This window comes from Nannobrachium achirus (genome assembly GCF_963921795.1).
Source record: "Nannobrachium achirus genome assembly, chromosome: 7".
NCBI classification, from domain to species: Eukaryota; Metazoa; Chordata; class Actinopteri; order Myctophiformes; family Myctophidae; genus Nannobrachium; species Nannobrachium achirus.
In genome coordinates this window covers 44,024,003-44,041,360 of record NC_137816.1, presented here as the reverse complement: position 1 = coordinate 44,041,360, position 17,358 = coordinate 44,024,003, and the positions used below count along the sequence as shown (strand labels likewise).

General features: G+C 41.3%; 1 protein-coding gene across 1 annotated transcript; it reads left to right on the top strand.

Annotated features, from left to right (window-relative positions):
• The first annotated feature begins 2,197 nt into the window (after nucleotides 1–2,197).
• Nucleotides 2,198–17,231, top strand: LOC308288283 (KH homology domain-containing protein 4-like). The gene is made up of 14 exons (XM_080729681.1): nucleotides 2,198–2,344; nucleotides 5,835–6,087; nucleotides 7,405–7,524; nucleotides 8,150–8,223; nucleotides 8,487–8,539; nucleotides 10,034–10,233; nucleotides 11,547–11,755; nucleotides 11,909–11,969; nucleotides 12,248–12,305; nucleotides 12,530–12,765; nucleotides 15,770–15,874; nucleotides 15,984–16,069; nucleotides 16,160–16,308; nucleotides 16,754–17,231. Exons 1-14 carry the CDS (start codon nucleotides 2,316–2,318, stop codon nucleotides 16,879–16,881), a joined length of 1,761 nt encoding a protein of 586 aa, XP_080585807.1. The 5' UTR covers nucleotides 2,198–2,315; the 3' UTR covers nucleotides 16,882–17,231.
• The last annotated feature ends 127 nt before the right edge of the window (nucleotides 17,232–17,358 follow it).

Sequence of the window (17,358 nt, the reverse complement as noted above, 5' to 3'; positions counted from 1 at the left end):
CCTTATGGGTCCATTTGGTTTCCTTATTGGTCCAATTGTATACTCTACTCTGACAACACATTTTTAAGAAACATTGTTGCCAACGTGTTATTAATGATAAGGCTCTGTTGCATTTAGTGTAGCACAGTGGTGCTACACTAAATGCTAAACAGACCCCATAACTCTTGGGGGATGGTTCCAGTGTAAACATGGAACCATCTGTAACTGTAAATTACATTTGTACACTCAGAGTAACACACCCATAAGGAACCCCCTCAAGGAACCATATGAGGGTCCTGGACCACATTTTGAGACCCACTGGTGTAATCATTGGTATAATTAATATGGCTGCTGTGCATGTAGAGCCTATTGTCCCCCTACTACATCAACATATGTACATGTGACACGTTTATTTATTAGCGCAACGCTGCTTGTGGATGCCGGCACATGTGGAGGAGAACCAGCGAAGGGAACAAGGTTTGCTATTATAGTAAGTTGATAATACTAAAGTAATAGCTAAAACTAGATTTAATTAAAGGACCACTTTATTCCAATATCAACCTTTATCTATCTTCATATAATTGGACCTAACAACACCTCACTATTGATCATTATTATACAATTTTGTCTACTCGGTCTGTGTCTCAGAGGAGGCCTGCTGCGGACAGTTCAGAAACCCACCTACCAGTGACATCATTGGTAGGCAGGTGGTCATTTCAAACCAGATTTTATAATGATTTTTATTTTTGATGAGAACAATTGGTTCTGTTATAGCATGCGTTTCAAGTAATAGAAAACCTGCCTCCTGTGAGACACAGACCAAGTAGACAAAAATGGTATATATAATATAATAGTAGCCTATAATAATGAGTGAGGAGGACCAATTACATGAAGATGGGTTGAAAATGGTTGAAGATTATGGAAGCAAATGGGCCTATTTTCTCCCATAATTAGTAAACTGTATTGTCCTGTGCTTTTCCTATGCAAACTTCTAAAAAAGTAATCAATCAATCAATAAAAATAAAAAAAATCTAAATGAACAAACAATAAAAAAGGTACAGTTTCATGACAGTACAGTTCACTGGTACATGGTCAACTAAAAGGAGATCCTAGAAGCACTTGGCTTTAATGGTTTCCTGTGTAAATAATATTTCCACAGGAAACCATTGAAGTATCTCATATAACATTGAATGACAGACGGATAGAACACAGTACTATGCAGTAGATATATAGTAGTCAGGAAAAAAAGGAAAATAAAAACAAAAATAAAGAAACAGTGCAAAAAAAAAATGTCGATCAGAAGCAGTTGACGTTCTATTACGATGGTGTCAATCACAGTTATACAGATCTACAAGCTACCAACGCGTCGAGTCATATCTCGAGTGAGTCTTACCGACGCGTTGCTAAACTTGTAGATCTTGATACACGTAGCAATTTTTTCATCAATATCAACCAGCAACGACCAGAGGCGTCAATTGGGTATGGCAACTTCCATACCTTGGCTAAAGGGGAAACAAATAAAATGTACTTCCTAAAATAAATTCTTGCCTGTTGATAAGGTATGGCAACATGACTGGTGTCTTGCACGGGTGAAGGTACAAAAAGATAAATCCAATGACGATTTATGACCATCAGTCATGTTGCCATACCTTATCAACAGGCATGAATTTATTTTAAGAAGTAAATTTTATTTGTTTCCCCTTTAGCCAAGGTATGGAAGTTGCCATACCCAATTGACGCCTCTGGTCGTTGCTGGTTGATATTGATGAAAAAATTGCTACGTGTATCAGGGATGGTGTTTTTTACTGGTGTTTCAGTCCGAGTGTGGGGAAAGGGTGCGTTCGGAAATGCGCACCGGACTGCGCGGGCGTTTATCGTGGGCTTGCCCAGGCCTTACGGCCTGGGCATAAATATAACGATTGCATTCACCACGGCTTCGTAACTCGCGCGGCGCTCCGCCGGCCGCGCGGCCCTGGCCCGCTCTTCGCGGCCACTCGCGCCTGCGGCGCTCGGGGGCGAAGAGCAGGACCAAGGTCCGCTGGCCTTCGCGCCGCTTGCAATGTCGTGGACAATAAAACGAGCGCACCCTTTCATACACTCTGACTGAATCACCAGTAAAAAACACTATCTCACGTGTATCATGGGCTCGCGCGATCGACGGCTCAACTTCCTTCCGGTTGGTATTTGTTTTGCGACAAGCCGTCAGAAGAAACGTTCAGTGTGTCGAGAGAAGATGTGCTAGCTTGATGGCTAACGCTGTGCGAAGCAAAACATTTTAATTGTTTTTGTTGTTTTCCTTTTTAAATTATTTCTCCCGGACCATAGCAGTGCGTGCTATGTCTTCAGGGATGACTGGACAAACACCGTAAGTTAGCAGCTTGTTTGGCTTCCGCTGGGTTTCTTTGGAACGGATTGTGAAAGCAACTACTATGCGGTGAAGCTAACGGTTAGCTTAGCGTGGATAGATCAGAAAGTTATTAGCCTCTCGCAGCGCCAAGTCCTGCCTGTTGTTGTATGTCGTCCACGCGAGCCTTTTCCACGGAGTGTCGCATGGACAGAAATGAAGTACATTTCCACGGTTAAGCTGTGAAGAAAGGCTCGTTACAACGACGTGTAAATCAGGAGTAAACGCTTAAAGCAGTGGTGGTTAAAAAGTACTCAAATGTTGTGTAAATGCAGTGGTGGAAAACGTACTTACATTCTCAATACTGCATTGTAGATGTACTCTGTTACAAGTAGAAGTCCGGTACTCAACATTTACTTGAGTAAAAGTACAAAAGTATTGGTTTCAACAACATGTACTTAAAGTACCAAAAGTAAAAGTACTCATTGATTGTGCAGAATGTCCTAGCCATAAATCATAACTCTTGTAGAGTGCGTTTATTTTGGGACGTGTTCCCCAAAATAAAAGCACTCTGCAAGAGTTATGATTTATGGCTAAGAATGTCCCATTTCAATTTATCAAATGTATAAAAATATTTTGAAAATAGCAGATCTAATGGCCAAATGGCCAACATGTATGTACGGCTGAAGTGGTTAATGTATCAATACTTCAATGAATAAATACTCTGTTAGAAGTAAAAAGTCAGGAATTCACAATTTACTTGAGTAAAAGTGCAAAAGTATTGCTTTCAAAATGTACTTAGAAGTATCAAAAGTAAAAGTACTCATTGTGCAGAAACGTCCCATTGCATGTTTAAAAATGTATTGAAATCTTTTGAAAATATCAGATGTATAAGCTCACAATGCGTCGCTTGTAGATCTGCTATTTTCAAATGGCCCGAAATTTATATTGTCTGAAGTGGTATCTGTATACATTTTGTTGTAATAATAACCAAAATCTACAAAGTATTAGTAACTAACGTTTTCACATAAATGTAGTGGAGTAGAAGTAAAAGTATTGGAAATACTCAAATAGAGTACATTTACCATACAATTGTACTTAAATAAATGTACTTAGTTACTTTACACCACTAAAGTAAATATATGAGTGGTCGGTCAGGTTAGACGAGGTTAGCAGCACATTGAACTTCTGTCTAGTAGCCACTTAAAAACCTTATTTGCTTAAAGGGCCAGTTCACCTCTGGGACAACCAGATCTTATTTTATTGTTGTTTGGGACACGATCAACACAATCCTGAGTTATTTTTTGTGTTCAATCTGTGTTTTGAGATATTTTAGTATTTCAGCATGAATGATGATGCATTTTGCATCATATGATGCAGCATGATGACTCGTATGATGCAAAATGCATCATCATTCATGCTGAAATACTAAAATATCTCAAAACACTGATTGAACACAAAAAATAACTCAGGATTGTGTTGATCGTGTCCCAAACAACAATAAAATAAGATCTGGTTGTCTCAGAGGTGAACTGGCCCTTTAAGTTAAATTAAATAGTCAAAGTAGGCGCTCTACATTAATCTCTTGCGACTATTTTCGTTGAATGTTAGCCTGTATATTTGCTTAGCTCAGCTAGTATTTGCCTGTTATCTTCTATGACATGCAGAGAAAAGGGATCCTCGGGTCTATGTGGTTAAAGAGATAACATTACATAACACCAAGTACATGCATGTGTGACGTGTAGTTTTAGCTGCAAATTGCAACTCTAGAGTAGATCTTTTTTTAATAATGTTGAATCTAGAGTTGCAACACCAACCATTGACAGGCCATACATCCAAACAGAAAAGTGCTACATGATTGTATTAAACAATGGTAAACTCCCCAACACTGCAGCTGTACGGAAAGCTTGAATTATCATCGTTCTAAAGTGTTTGTTTGATAAAAATCCACCATAGACATGTTATATGAGCTAAGTGTAGGAGTTTGGAAGCGCTTGTGGGAAATCATTCAACTTCTTTCGTGTATCATCGTCCTTGATGATTGGTTGGCAACATTTTATTTTTTATTTTATTTCACAAGATTTCTTGTTACTTAGGGGAGGCCATGAGGTGGCTGTCCTCTTCTCCCCTTGCTGACGTCGGCCTAGGCTACCACCTGTTTCTAAATTTAAAAGATCCCAATTTAAAGGACCCCAATTGAAACAAGCCCAGAAGTTTTTTGAGCTGGTATCATTTTAGTTTACCTTGTACCAATGAACAGTATGTGTGCAACTGCAATGGTTCAGTCAGCCCACGGTTCGGTCCGTATCTCGTTTTTTTTAATTATGTTTTTATTTGGCCACACCCAAAAAAAGAAAGAAATTCGGTTCATTTGCTATTGGCTGTTCGGGACGGGCCATTTGTTTTGGTATAACTGTTCGGTTCAGTATTGTTGCACCCCTAGCGGACTGTACCTTTTCCTATGCAAACTCTAATAAAGTCTTCAATCAATCAAACGAACACATAATACAGGAGGCAACAGGACATTGCATTATAGAAAACAAGTGTTTCCAAAGATCAACACAAAACTAATCCCCTGCATGGAATTTCTTGTCAAAGTAGCTCATAACTAGGGATGGAGCCCTAAACAAGGGTAGCTCGATAACCCGAAAACAGATTTATTGAGTACCCGGTATCAATAAGCTTTGGGATTATCAAGCTTGTTATCGAGCATAGCGGCCCATGATGTCATGTTTAAACAATCAAGACAAGAGGCGATCAAGAAATGATTACAGTACTATCCATGATATAAACCATTAACACTTATTGCACGCTAATTAATGATTGTTTTAATGATATTTGTTACACTTGTCAATTGTCATCTTCATAGATTGTGGTCAGCAACAAACTCTGGCCAATAAAAAAAGATACCAGTTATGCTCTGATTTTGTCGTCTCATATCTTTCCACAAAATATTAGAAAACGCTCAATAGTGGGCTCGATAAAAGCCTGGCTCAATAAACAGGATCGATAAGGTGCTCATTATCAATATAAATTAAGGAGCTCCATCCCTACTCATAACATGTCTACGGTAGATTTTTATCAAACAAACACTATGCAGATTGAAAGAGGATAACTCAAGCTTTCTGTAAAGCTGCAATGTTGGTGAGTTAAATGTCGCTTCATACAATCAGATGGCACTTTTGGATGTATGGGCTGTTGATGGTTGGTGTTGCAACTCCTATTTAAAAAAAGATATAGTATTAGTCAGGCAGAAACCTTGTATCTCCACGTTTCAAATTTGTGTGCATATTTTCGCAAAGTAAAACCCTGCTTCATTATACAAGGCCATCGCACAAAAGTAGTGAAAACAGCCGATCTACAATGTAGATCGGCTGTTTTCACTAGTTTAAATCATTTTAAAAATGATAATTACAAAACAAAAGGTTTTGGACATACAAGGTTTCCACCCGACAACGACGATATGCAAATTGTTATTCCAGGATCAATAATGCCATTATTGTATCCGCAGGTGCTTAAGCAGCCGGTGGGATAAACCCGCCTCAGCCAATCAGACGGTGGAAGGCAGGCAGCCGGCCAGTGTTGGGACAGCAGTAGCAGCAGCAAACAGCTCAGTGCCAGCTGATTCCTTCATGTCTGACGGGGAACGGCCAGCCGCCGAGGCTCAGGGAGGTGCTGCCATGGCCGCTGCAATGGCTGCCAAAATCAATGCCATGCTTATGGCCAAAGGAAAGCTATTGACTCCCCAACCAGTACTTGCAAAGGTACTTGAGCCCAAAACAGACCTTACTTGTACTTGGTATGCTTTTTTTTTTTCACTCTATACTGTAGAGTGAAAAAAAGAGAATCTGCATTTTTTTTGCCAGAGTAATTTGGTGTAGAAGAGTAGTACACCAAATTACTCTTTGGACTAAAATAGACGATCTACAAGCTGACAGTGTTGTGAGCTTGTTGACCGGCTGTTTTTGGTGAACATTCCCCAAAGAATATGGATGCTGGGCTGGGGTTCAAGTGGTTAATTTGTACCTGTTAGGGGTGGGGCGGTATCGACATTTTGTTATCGCGGTTACCGTCTTCCCATTTACCGCCGGTATTGCGGTAATTACCGCACCCCCGTATCTATCAATTAAGGTTTGGCGATAATCCAACATATTCCAATCATCTGCCCAGAATTTGCCGCTCCACAGCCCGAGTTATACATCCCTGTACAGCACAGCGGGTCTGGCTTTGAAAGGAGCAGATCTACAAGCTCACAACACGTCGCATCCGCGACGCGTTCTGAGCTTGTAGATCTGTGCACTGTCGGGTTACTATAGTAACGCAGGCTACTGGGGCTTTTCAGACACAGTACGCTGTGTGTGAACAACAACCAGATGAGAGACGGGTAGATCGTGTACATTCTGTAAACTCGCGTCTCAAATCGCATTGATTGAGTGACAGGTTTTAGTTACAAGACTTGACACAAAACAAAAGGTTGTAAAATCGCCGACGGGGCACAACGCGCTCCTGCAATTGGAGTCAGCGACGTGTTGGAAAAAGTAGAAGCTAGTTTCATTTTCGGTTTTAGTCCTCGCGGCTCGCGCTCTGTCCGTATGAATAAAAAAGAAACTGCCACAAGGTATGTATAAACATACTTGTGTCGTGTGGATAATGGAGAAAGTTTAACGCTGCTGCCTGCTACGAGACTGCTGCTCCAGTCAGTGTCCAGTGGGGATTTCTCTGTCTCCGTGTGACGGCAAAACCTAGGGTCTAGCGTTAGTTTCATTTTAGATGAAAATGAAACTGATGGCCCATTAAGCTTCCAAACATATGGTACGCGGCTCAGAGCAGAGCGGCATGGAGCGCATGCGGTCCTTGCTTCTCCCCCGTTTTAAAACTCGCTCGTTCTCAATAAAAAATTGCCTCTTTATTGTCTTTTTTGACCGCGGTAAGGACCCTGACACCACGGTAGGCTGCGGTATACCGCGGTACCGCGGTACGGCGGTTACCGTCCCCAACCCTAGTACCTGTATCATATAGTTTTATGTATGGTGTCCAGTGCGATAATAGTATTTGTTGTCCTTTCATATGTGCCCTTTCAGGCCCCTCCAAGTGTGCCCATGTCCTCTGCTGCAGAAGAAACCGTGGTCACAGAAGTAGACATCAATGATGTACCAATGAACAGTAGGGACCTGCTCACAAAAGGCAAAACACAGGAAGAGGTAAATGGAAGAAATGCTTCATATGCATGTATTTATTGTAGGTCTACATTGAAGGGAAAATGTGGTTCCTTATAGAGCGTCGCAGCGGAAGTGGATTCCTGGGGTCACTTAATATTCCCCATTCATTTTCGCCATAGACTTTTACAAATATATTTATAACAATTATGTTAAGCCTCGAACCAAGCCATCCAGGATGGAGGTGAATCATGACCATAAAACCTTTGATCCTATGTGAAAATATATTTTAATATTACATTATTTGATATACTACATTTAATAACTACCCTTTGTTTAGCGATTTTCAAAAAAAAAAAGGTTATATGGTCATGATTCACCTCCATCCTGGATGGCTTGGTTCGAGGCTTAACATAATTGTTATAAATATTTTTGTAAAAGTCTATGGCGAAAAAGAATGGGGAATATTAAGTGACCCCAGGAATCCACTTAAGCTTCGATGCTCTATGGTTGCATCTGTTATGCCAATGTACCTCAAATTGTTCCAGGTTCCCAAACTAAACGGCCCCAAACATGATCTAGGTTGCTGAAATGTAAATCTCTTTTAATCATCTTGGTGAAGCCCTTGACGTGTGTGCATACATAATTTTGACTCATGCATTCTTTCCAGATCCGTCAATTCAGTGGCGCAGTAGTCTCAACAAAAGGCCATTATATGTCTGGTACAGAGAGGGGGAAAGGAGGGTATGTAAAAACCTCTTTGCTAATCATTTTGAGCACTTGTAATTTGACCCAGCCTGTACTTATTTACGTACTGTACCTAGTTTTATATATTTTTATGATTATAACAAATTGGTTAGGAAGTACCATTTATTGTCTCACAATAAAAGTAACTTACTGTATCAACTATATATTCTTTTAATAATCTTTGAAAACAGCCGCAGAATTCTGGTCTGGCTGTGCGTTGTTGTCCATGTTATGTGTTTATGTATTTATTTTGTCTTTAGAGAAAGGCCTTTATATCTACATGTCCAGGGAAAGAACCAGGAGCAGGTCAATAGTAAGTCTCTTCACTTCTCTTTATTCACCTCCTGTGCATTTCTACATGTATGACTATGTTGTGACTATATTGTTAACAGTGTTCTTAACATTTCAATACTTTTAACACATATATATATATATTTTTTTTTATATTATATTCTCTGGCCCTATACTTAGATTTAATCAATTCAATATTAGACAGTGGTATATTAATTGTAACCTTTGGCATTCTAAAGCCACACATGCTGTTACCAATTCTCTTATTGTCTCCACCAGCCGAAGGCTTGGGGGAGAGTATGTTTTCCCCTTTGTCCGTCCGTGTGTGCGTGCGTCCGTGCGTGCGTGCGTCCGTCCGTCCGTGTGTCCTCGCAGTTTGTGTGCAGCTAATCTCAGTCGCCGTTGGCCCGGTCGCTGCCAAAGTGAGCACACACATTCCCTGGATGCCAATCTAGAACCTCTGCCCTAAATTTTTCAAATGGGCCTTTTCTAGCGCCACCTAGTGGCCGATGCTCGCAAACACATTTCTGTGCACTACTCTTACAGATTTTGTCCAAAAATCCTACAAATCGGTAGGCAGTATCTCGACAGTCATGTGATCGACACAGATCTGTCCGATTTTGCATATTCCTTCCTGATTGGCTAAGATTGGCTTCCAAAGTTTGTAGGATTGAGCCGTTTTGAACAAAATGCCTCAAATCCCAAACGCAAAGTGCAATTATCATGAAATCGCGCACACACGTTCCCACTAGGCCGAGGAAGAAATGCCACTTAATTCTTTTTAAATCAGCCTCATGGTGGCGCTATAACAGGCCGATTTGTGGTTTTACCTATAACTCCACCGATCAGTTTCAAACTTTGTAAGCGCACTCCCTAGAGGCTAAGGATAGACCTTTGCCCTGCATTTTTCACATCAGCCTTTTATAGCGCCACCTTTGGGCAGACTTATGTAAAACACATTTTTTCCTATTACTCCTTGAGATCTTATCCAAAAATCACGCAAATCGGTACACAGTATCTCTATAGTCATGTGATCAAGTCCGATCGGTCTGATATTTCATATTCCATCCTGATTGGCTAATATTAGCTTCCAAAGTTTGCAGGATTGCTCCGTTTTTGAACAAAATGCTTCAAATCATCAACGCAGCTTGCGATTACCGTGAAATTTGCCACACATATTCCCACTAGGTCAAGGAACAAATGCTACCTTTTTTCACATTGGCCTGTTATAGCGCCACCAGCAGGTAGAGTTTAGCTAAACACATTTTTGGAACACAATGCTTCAAATCATGCATGCAGTGTCCGATTTCCATGAAAGATCTATGGTGAAGAACATATGCCACCCTTTTTACATTGGCCTATTATACAGTAGCACCACCAGGACACACGGCCTGGTGGAGACCTGTGCTCGTTAGAAAGTGGATTTACTTTCAACTACCAACCCCACTGCTTTGAGAGTTATTGCAGAGTCAGTGTAGCTGTGTATCCAAACCGTGTTTCTTGTTTGCAACATCAGAGGCCGTGCTGAGGATAAAGGAGATCATCTCGGAGGATGTGCTGAGGATGTCGGCTGCATCAGGACAGCAGTGCCCTGTGATTCCCCCTCTCACGCTCTACCCTCAACCTCCTCGGCCTGCCAATCCAGCACAGATGCCCCGCATGCCCAGCCACAACTCATCAGCCCAGGGCCACCGGCCTGCCGCTCCACATTCAGGGGTAGGCAGATACGCCTCAGCATCCATGATCTAGCCTGGGTGCCGGCCTGCTCGCTCCGTTCCACCATTTGTTTTGTCTCTCCGCATCACAGTCTGGAAATGATTCAGTTGACTCGTATTTCCGAACGTCAGTTGTGAATTAGGCGACGTCGTTGCTGATTGGATGAATCGGAGTAGGGTTATAGCTACGTCATCAGCCAGCCAATACACACTGGTGTATTTGTACCGCCCCGCACCAATAAGAAGCCACGGTTGGATTCCACTCGCTTTCTATGTCCCACCTCCCCTTGGAGATGTGATGCGGAGAGACAAAACAAATCGTGGAACGGAGCGAGCAGGATGGCACCCAGGCTATCCATGATCTACTTCACCAGCTGGTTTCATGGACAATGACATGTTTCTAAAGGCATGTTTGTAATTAAACAAAACAATGTAGCAGATGAGCAAAATACAAGATAGATATTTATTGATCCCGTGGGGGAAATTCAGTTGCCAATGGCAGTACAGCAGTGAGAACCATGGGGCAAGGCAGAAGAGTGGGAAAACTACGGGTAGCATCAATATACTAAGATTATAATACAAATTCAAAAGGTTGCAACATACTGGGACTTTGTCTCCCCGTGTCCTGTTTACACTGTTAATAAAGGCCAGAAAAGCCTGTAACAACAATTTCATATAAATGTACGTTGGTGCCAAAAGCAAACAGAGTTATTAGTCTATGGACTGTAGGACTGCAACTATCCATAATTTTCTTAGTAATTAGTAATTATTCTGTCGATTCCTTTTTTTTAAAGATAAATCAAATAATGGAGACGCATGTTTTATTTTTATTTTGTATATATTAACAAATACACTTTTTTTATAATCAACTAAATTGATATATGATCTTCACCAGCTTGTTTTGTCTTAGTGTTTTTTTATTTATATATATATATATATATATATATATATATATAGCCATGACAGTTGTTCTGGACCATCACCGATCTGACTGATTTCACAGACACTGCACTCCCCTCAGGCGATGAGGGAAGTCAGTTGATCAAACGGTTCTCGAGATACACAAAGGACAGGAATTTGCATAATTTATATAACAATGTGAAACCTTTCACCCCCAAAAAAGATGTGAAATACTGTATATGAAGGGATTTATTTCCTTAAGATCTTGGTGGTTTGCAAGATGAGGTGCAGACAGACAAGACAGACACACTTCTAGACCGCTGGTTGACCTGCATTTGAGCCACTAGGTAGCCCCCTGTGTTCTCTGTTTTAAACTCAAGTCACATTAATATCACATTTTTCCTTGTCTTTCAGAGCTTTGTGCACACAAAGATATTTGTGGGGCTGGACCAGGCGTTGCCCTCGTTCAATGTGAATGAGAAGGTTGAAGGTCCAGGCGGTACGTACCTGGGTCACATCCAGACAGAGACGGGGGCTCGAGTTTTCCTCAGGGGAAAGACCTCCGGCTACATTGAACAAGCATCAAGACGAGAGTCCTTTGAGCCACTTTATGTATACATTAGGTAATGTGCATTTGAGATTGCTCAATGTTTCAATTGGACTAGCTATTTCAAACACCATATGTGTGTGTGTATATTATAGTTGGACTTTAAAGCATTTTCTCTCCTGTTAACTGTTTTTTCCCCTAAGTCTAATGGTCACTTGTTTGTTAACAGCCACCCAAATGCAGCTGGATTGGAGTCGGCAAAGAAACTCACAGAGAGTTTGCTGGAAACTGTAAGTTGATATTTTCTTGTAGCCAAATAAGATTGTGCAAATCATCTGAACTTTATTACAATCTGATGGGAGGTATAAGAAGGTGAAACCACTGAGTTGTGTAGTTGTCACCGATACCCACCTCCAAGAGCATACATGGTAGTGCGGTGTGAAACACTTTATCTCCAGAGATGCATTTAGAGTGCGCTGCACCTACCGACAATGTTAACCGTTCAATGTATGTCACATCCTGATCCTTGTGTCTGATCTTAAACGTTTTGCCTCCCCTGGTTTCCCAGGTAAGAGCGGAACACGCCCGTATGGTGTCCATCTACACAGCTTCTGGCTCCACCCAACGTAAGTATCTCCTTACACCTGTTCAACAGGCAAGCTCAACTGGCTGACCCAATATCACATACTAGCTACGTAAATGCATTCTTCTTGTGGTAATTAATTCTCCCCTGACGTCTTTAGTCACTCAACAATAGGTTGGAGTTGTAGGTCAAGGGTTTTTCAAAAACCCAGAGTATTGCCCCGTATTAGACGTGCTATTAACTCCATGTTCTATACTTTCATTTCAGCATACGCAGCTGGATTTCAACCTAATAGCAATTACTCTAACCAGGGATCCTGGTATAACTACTCAGCGAATGGGTATGCTGGCAGCTATTCAGCGTACCCAGGAGCCGGTGGTTATTGGAGTAATGCAAATGGTCCCCCAAGTCATTCTAACCTGTCGACAAACCCTCAATCTTCTCAGGCAATGGTTCAGTATCCTGTGGTGTGTCCTCGGAAACCACACCCATATCTGGTCCAGGTAAGAGTTTACACATAACATGTATACTATATGACCAGAATTATGTGGACACCTGACCGTCACACCTATAATATGAGCTTCTTGGACATCCCATTTTAAAACTATGGGCTTTATTAATATGGAGTCCTGGGGAAGGCTTTCCACAGGTTTTGGAGAGTGTCTGGGAATGCATTATTTTGCCATAATGCCATTCTTCTGATGTTGGATGAGAAGGCCTGGCTCTCACTGAGCATTCCAATTCACCCCAAATGTTAAGTGTGGTTAAGGTCAGGGCTCTGTGCACTGTACTCCTTGAGTCTTAACGGAACGGACCTTGCTTTTCTTGCACAGATATGCAGTCATGCTGGAACAACATAGAACCTTCCCCCAAACTATTGCCACAATGGTGGATGCATCAAATTGTCACAACATATCTTTGTATCCTGTAGCATTAAGATGCTTCACTGGGGCCTTGGCCAAACCCTGAAAGAGCCAGACCATTATCCACAAACTCAATAATTGGTAGGGGTGTCCACATAGCTTTGGACATATGGTCATGTGATCTCACTGTATCATATGAGTGGATCTTTTCTTAAGACACTAGGGCTGTTGCACTGGTAAAATCAAGTTTTGCTATAGAGGCTATTGCGCACAGCTCCTTTCAATACACCCATGTTGATCAATGAATGCACATTGGAAAGCAGGCTTGCAGAGAAGTCTCAAGTTTATTTTTTCCTAAGAACTAGCATTGTGCAACCATAATTAGTCCCCCCAGGAATCCGCGGAGAAAAATGCTTTATTCCGCGGAGAACAATCCTGATTCTGCGGAATTCTGTGGTGAACAATTCTTGATTCCGCGGACATTAATAAACAACCTAAAATGACCAGTTATCAAGCTAAAAATGATATAGTTCTAATAATCAAGTAAAACCCTTCATGAAATAGCTACAATTAATTGTAATTAGTGGTTAGAATAATCAAATAATCATTTTTGAGAATAAAAATCTAATATTAAATCTATTATTTTTTTAATTGTTATTGTTTTTAATAATTACTTTCTGTTGCAAAGACTATATTGTCATGCAAATTAACCAATGCCCATAGTAACCACATTTTAGAGGATAGCCTACCTACTACCTAGTATGGGTGTAATATTTATTTATTCTCTTCTGTATTAGCATTGTTATTGCCAGGACCATTATAGAGGCAGAGAGGAACTATAGATCAGGACACAGTTTCTGTCAGGAACGAATGTGGGACCGGACCAATACAGCGTCAGTGCAACTAGCAGGAGGAAGCTAAGCTATTCCCCAGGCTCTGTATGAAGTGGCCACTTGCCAGACCATGTACACATTGTTTTATAATAGTAGTAATGACTACTCCCGCCGCTCTGCTGCCACTCGCGACCGCTATTCCGCGGACGTCAGAAAAGTCCGCGAACGGCCGAGAAATCCGCGGGTGGTCGCGAATTCCGCGAAAAATTCTGCGATCGCGGAATCGCGGATTCCTGGGGGGACTACATAATGGCTGCTCAACATCTATATATAGCTGTGTTACTGTCATTGATCACATCATAATTGTTGCATACGCATTTTTATACATTTAATCAATGTCAGTTTGGGTTTTTATTTAAATGTGCTGAGCTGAACAGAAAATAGTAATGCGACAAATGGACAATGCCATCAATACATAATAATTACATATTGTTTATCTACAGCTTGGGCCATATCCTTTTTATTTTTATATATATTTTTTTTGTCATTTGATTTAATTATTCTCCTTTAAAATGTTACAAACATGCCTGAATGGTTGACATTATGGTTGCTATTATGGTTGCTAAACATCTTTTTCTTTGAATATTTTTTCAGGGATTGTTTTCAGCTAAACTTCATCAATGCAATGATAATTTAAGTTTGACTAAAAATAAAGGCTACCTAAAATAGAGTTGGATTGCCGATCTCAAGCAGGTTACAAGTCTGCACGTTGGTTTTCATACTGTACTGAAATCAATGGAATCCAATGCAGTCTTTCCTCTATATGTACCTGAAACGTGTAGAGGAGAGGCCTTTCCACCCAGGTAGATGTCAACAAGGAAGCAAGCAATGTGGGACGGATTCAGGATTAGTGTTCACCGAAGTGAAACTCCTGCAACTTAGTCTTTATCGAATGGTGACGTTGCAGAAAATGCAATGATTTGATAGACTTAAGCCTCTCCTGTAAAATATTCTACATTTGGAAGATCTGTTTTGATCCAAAGATGGTAGTTTTATTATTTCACATGTACCGCCCTGAGTCTGTGAGATTTAAGAGCTGTCAGCTGTCAAAGACAACCTCAGAGATCGTAGCGTTACAAATTATTTGCATACAATTCCCTTCTATATAAAGATAAATATATGCTGAAAATGGCATATCTACAAGCTCACGACGCGTTTTGAGATTGTAGATCGGCTATTTTCAGCACGCAACCAAGTGTAAAATCAGTCTTTACGATGCCATCAAGGCCTGCCAAAAATATGTCTTATGATATTTAGTCGAATAAAATTAGGCTAAAACAAAAACTTTTCGGGTGACTAAATTATGACTAAAACTAAAATAAATTTTATTCAAAAGTCTGACTAAAACTAAATCAAAATCTGCTGTCAAAAACAACACTGGTGTAAGTTGAAACTCTGCCCGGCTCATTACTGTGTATTATGTATTTCTGGTGCTTGTGGACCGATTGAAAAACCAAGAAAACTATTCAAATTGACCCCAGTTGCTACAACTCCATCTAGGGGAAAACACTGCAATGGCTTCCTTGAAAACAAAACAAACTAAAGAATGCATTGGAAAATGTTAGACTGCAATGTCAAGTTTACCCCACTAGTATGGGATAAACTTAGACCACCGTTATGGTTCATATGGCTCACATAATGATATCAGTAAAGATGCCCTGGGTGACAAGCCTATTCAACACATGCATTGTGGTTGGTTTTGCTGCTGAAAAGCCCAATACAAAATCCATGCAACGTCTTCTCTTCTCAAGGATCCTGGGAACAGCAGCACTGTGAATCCTGAAGAACCCTCACCAAGCACCCCTGAGTCGGGAAGTCCCAAACGTCATTTTCAAGAGGAGGCCGGGGAAGAGCAGGTGAGCATAGGCCTAGTCTTGAACTTGTGCATCACACACACAATTCACTTTACTAATGTGATTATGCACTCGTCAAAGTTGATGCTTAACTTTTGATCTCTTAATTTAGGTCACTAGCGGCCTGTCGGAGCCCCCTGCTAAAGAGAAGTCCCCACCTCCAGCCCCCCGAGTTGCAGAGGAAAAAGGAACAGAAAGGTTGGTTTATAAATGACATCACCTTTCGAGTGCTCATCTTCATCATCTTTGTGTTACAGATTCCCTTAATGCTACTTTGCCCTCTTCTAGGGTGCTAATGCCTCCACCGCCGCGTCCCATAATGCCTCCGCCACCCCCTCCCGCCATGCCCGCTGCCACTGCTGCACGCAAAAGGCCGAGAGAGACCGCCCCGGTGACGCCATTTCCAGCCGGTCAGCCCAGCAACGCGGCACCGATGGGTATGTACCCGTCTTTCACCTTCTAACCCTGAGTTGACAAGTCATTCTTCTCTCAGTGGTGTTTCTGTCTTGTGTGTGAAATGGCCTCTCCACCTATGGAGGAATGGGAGGGTAATGGAGACCTGTTTCAATCCCCCCAACTGGCAGTACCCTCTAACATGCTCTTCCTGTATATGTTCTTTGTCTTTCCCTTGTTTTCTCTCTCAACATGTGTCCCTGGACCTGCCTGTTATGGATGTGTGCTGTGTGGTGCCGTTTCATTTGATATCTCCCCCTGGCTGTGGATCAACTCAAAACCACCGCTAACATGGGGCTCCACAATGGGTTTCCTTTTTTTTTTCTCTCTCTCTCTTTTTTGCTTTCCCTCTCTCTTGTCCTCCTACCTTTCTCTTGAACCTCCCCTTCTTTCTGCTTTTCTCTTGTCTCCATTTGATTGTGCCCTCAGGTGTGCTGGAGGAGGTGTGTGAGAAGAAGTCTAAAGTTGCAGACATGTCAGGTTTGGTGCCCTACGGAGGAGATTCCTCCGATGAAGAGGAGGAGAGGACGCGCAGCAGTAAGACCGCTAACTCATAACCCCCCCCCTCCCCCCAACCTTCAACACCCCTCCCCCCACCCTACCTGTTCTCAGCCACGGTCTAAGGCTCTTCTGTGTGTACATCACAGTGCCACAACCCAAACCCACAGGACCACAAGACAATTGTACAATTGACACATTTTCAGTCAGGCATTTTCTTTTTTTAATTTTAATTTGCAAAGCATATTTTATCCATAAATGAGCCCATTTTCACTTGCTTTGTGCCAGTTGCTGATGATATAAATATATACATATTGTAAGTTTCAGTGGAAGTTTTTTCTTATCTTGGAAAATGGTGTATGCCTGTTCCCATGGAATACTCGACTGTAATAAAGAAAGTGGTAAAATCCTTTTGTTGTCCATAATCCTTCAATTCTAAATTGAGCAGAAGATAATACATGTAAAAGGACCATGCATTTCATTTGTAGACCATGGTTGTGCATTTAATTCGTCTTAAGACTTTTCAAAGCAAGTCA

Bases quoted from the DNA above. Each gene is read 5' to 3' on its own strand.
- LOC308288283 (XM_080729681.1), top strand. From the start codon at position 2,316: ATGTCTTCAGGGATGACTGGACAAACACC. The intron at 7,525-8,149 runs GTAAATGGAAGA...CATTCTTTCCAG, and splicing joins AAGGCAAAACACAGGAAGAG to ATCCGTCAATTCAGTGGCGC. The intron at 16,070-16,159 runs GTTGGTTTATAA...GCCCTCTTCTAG, and splicing joins GAGGAAAAAGGAACAGAAAG to GGTGCTAATGCCTCCACCGC.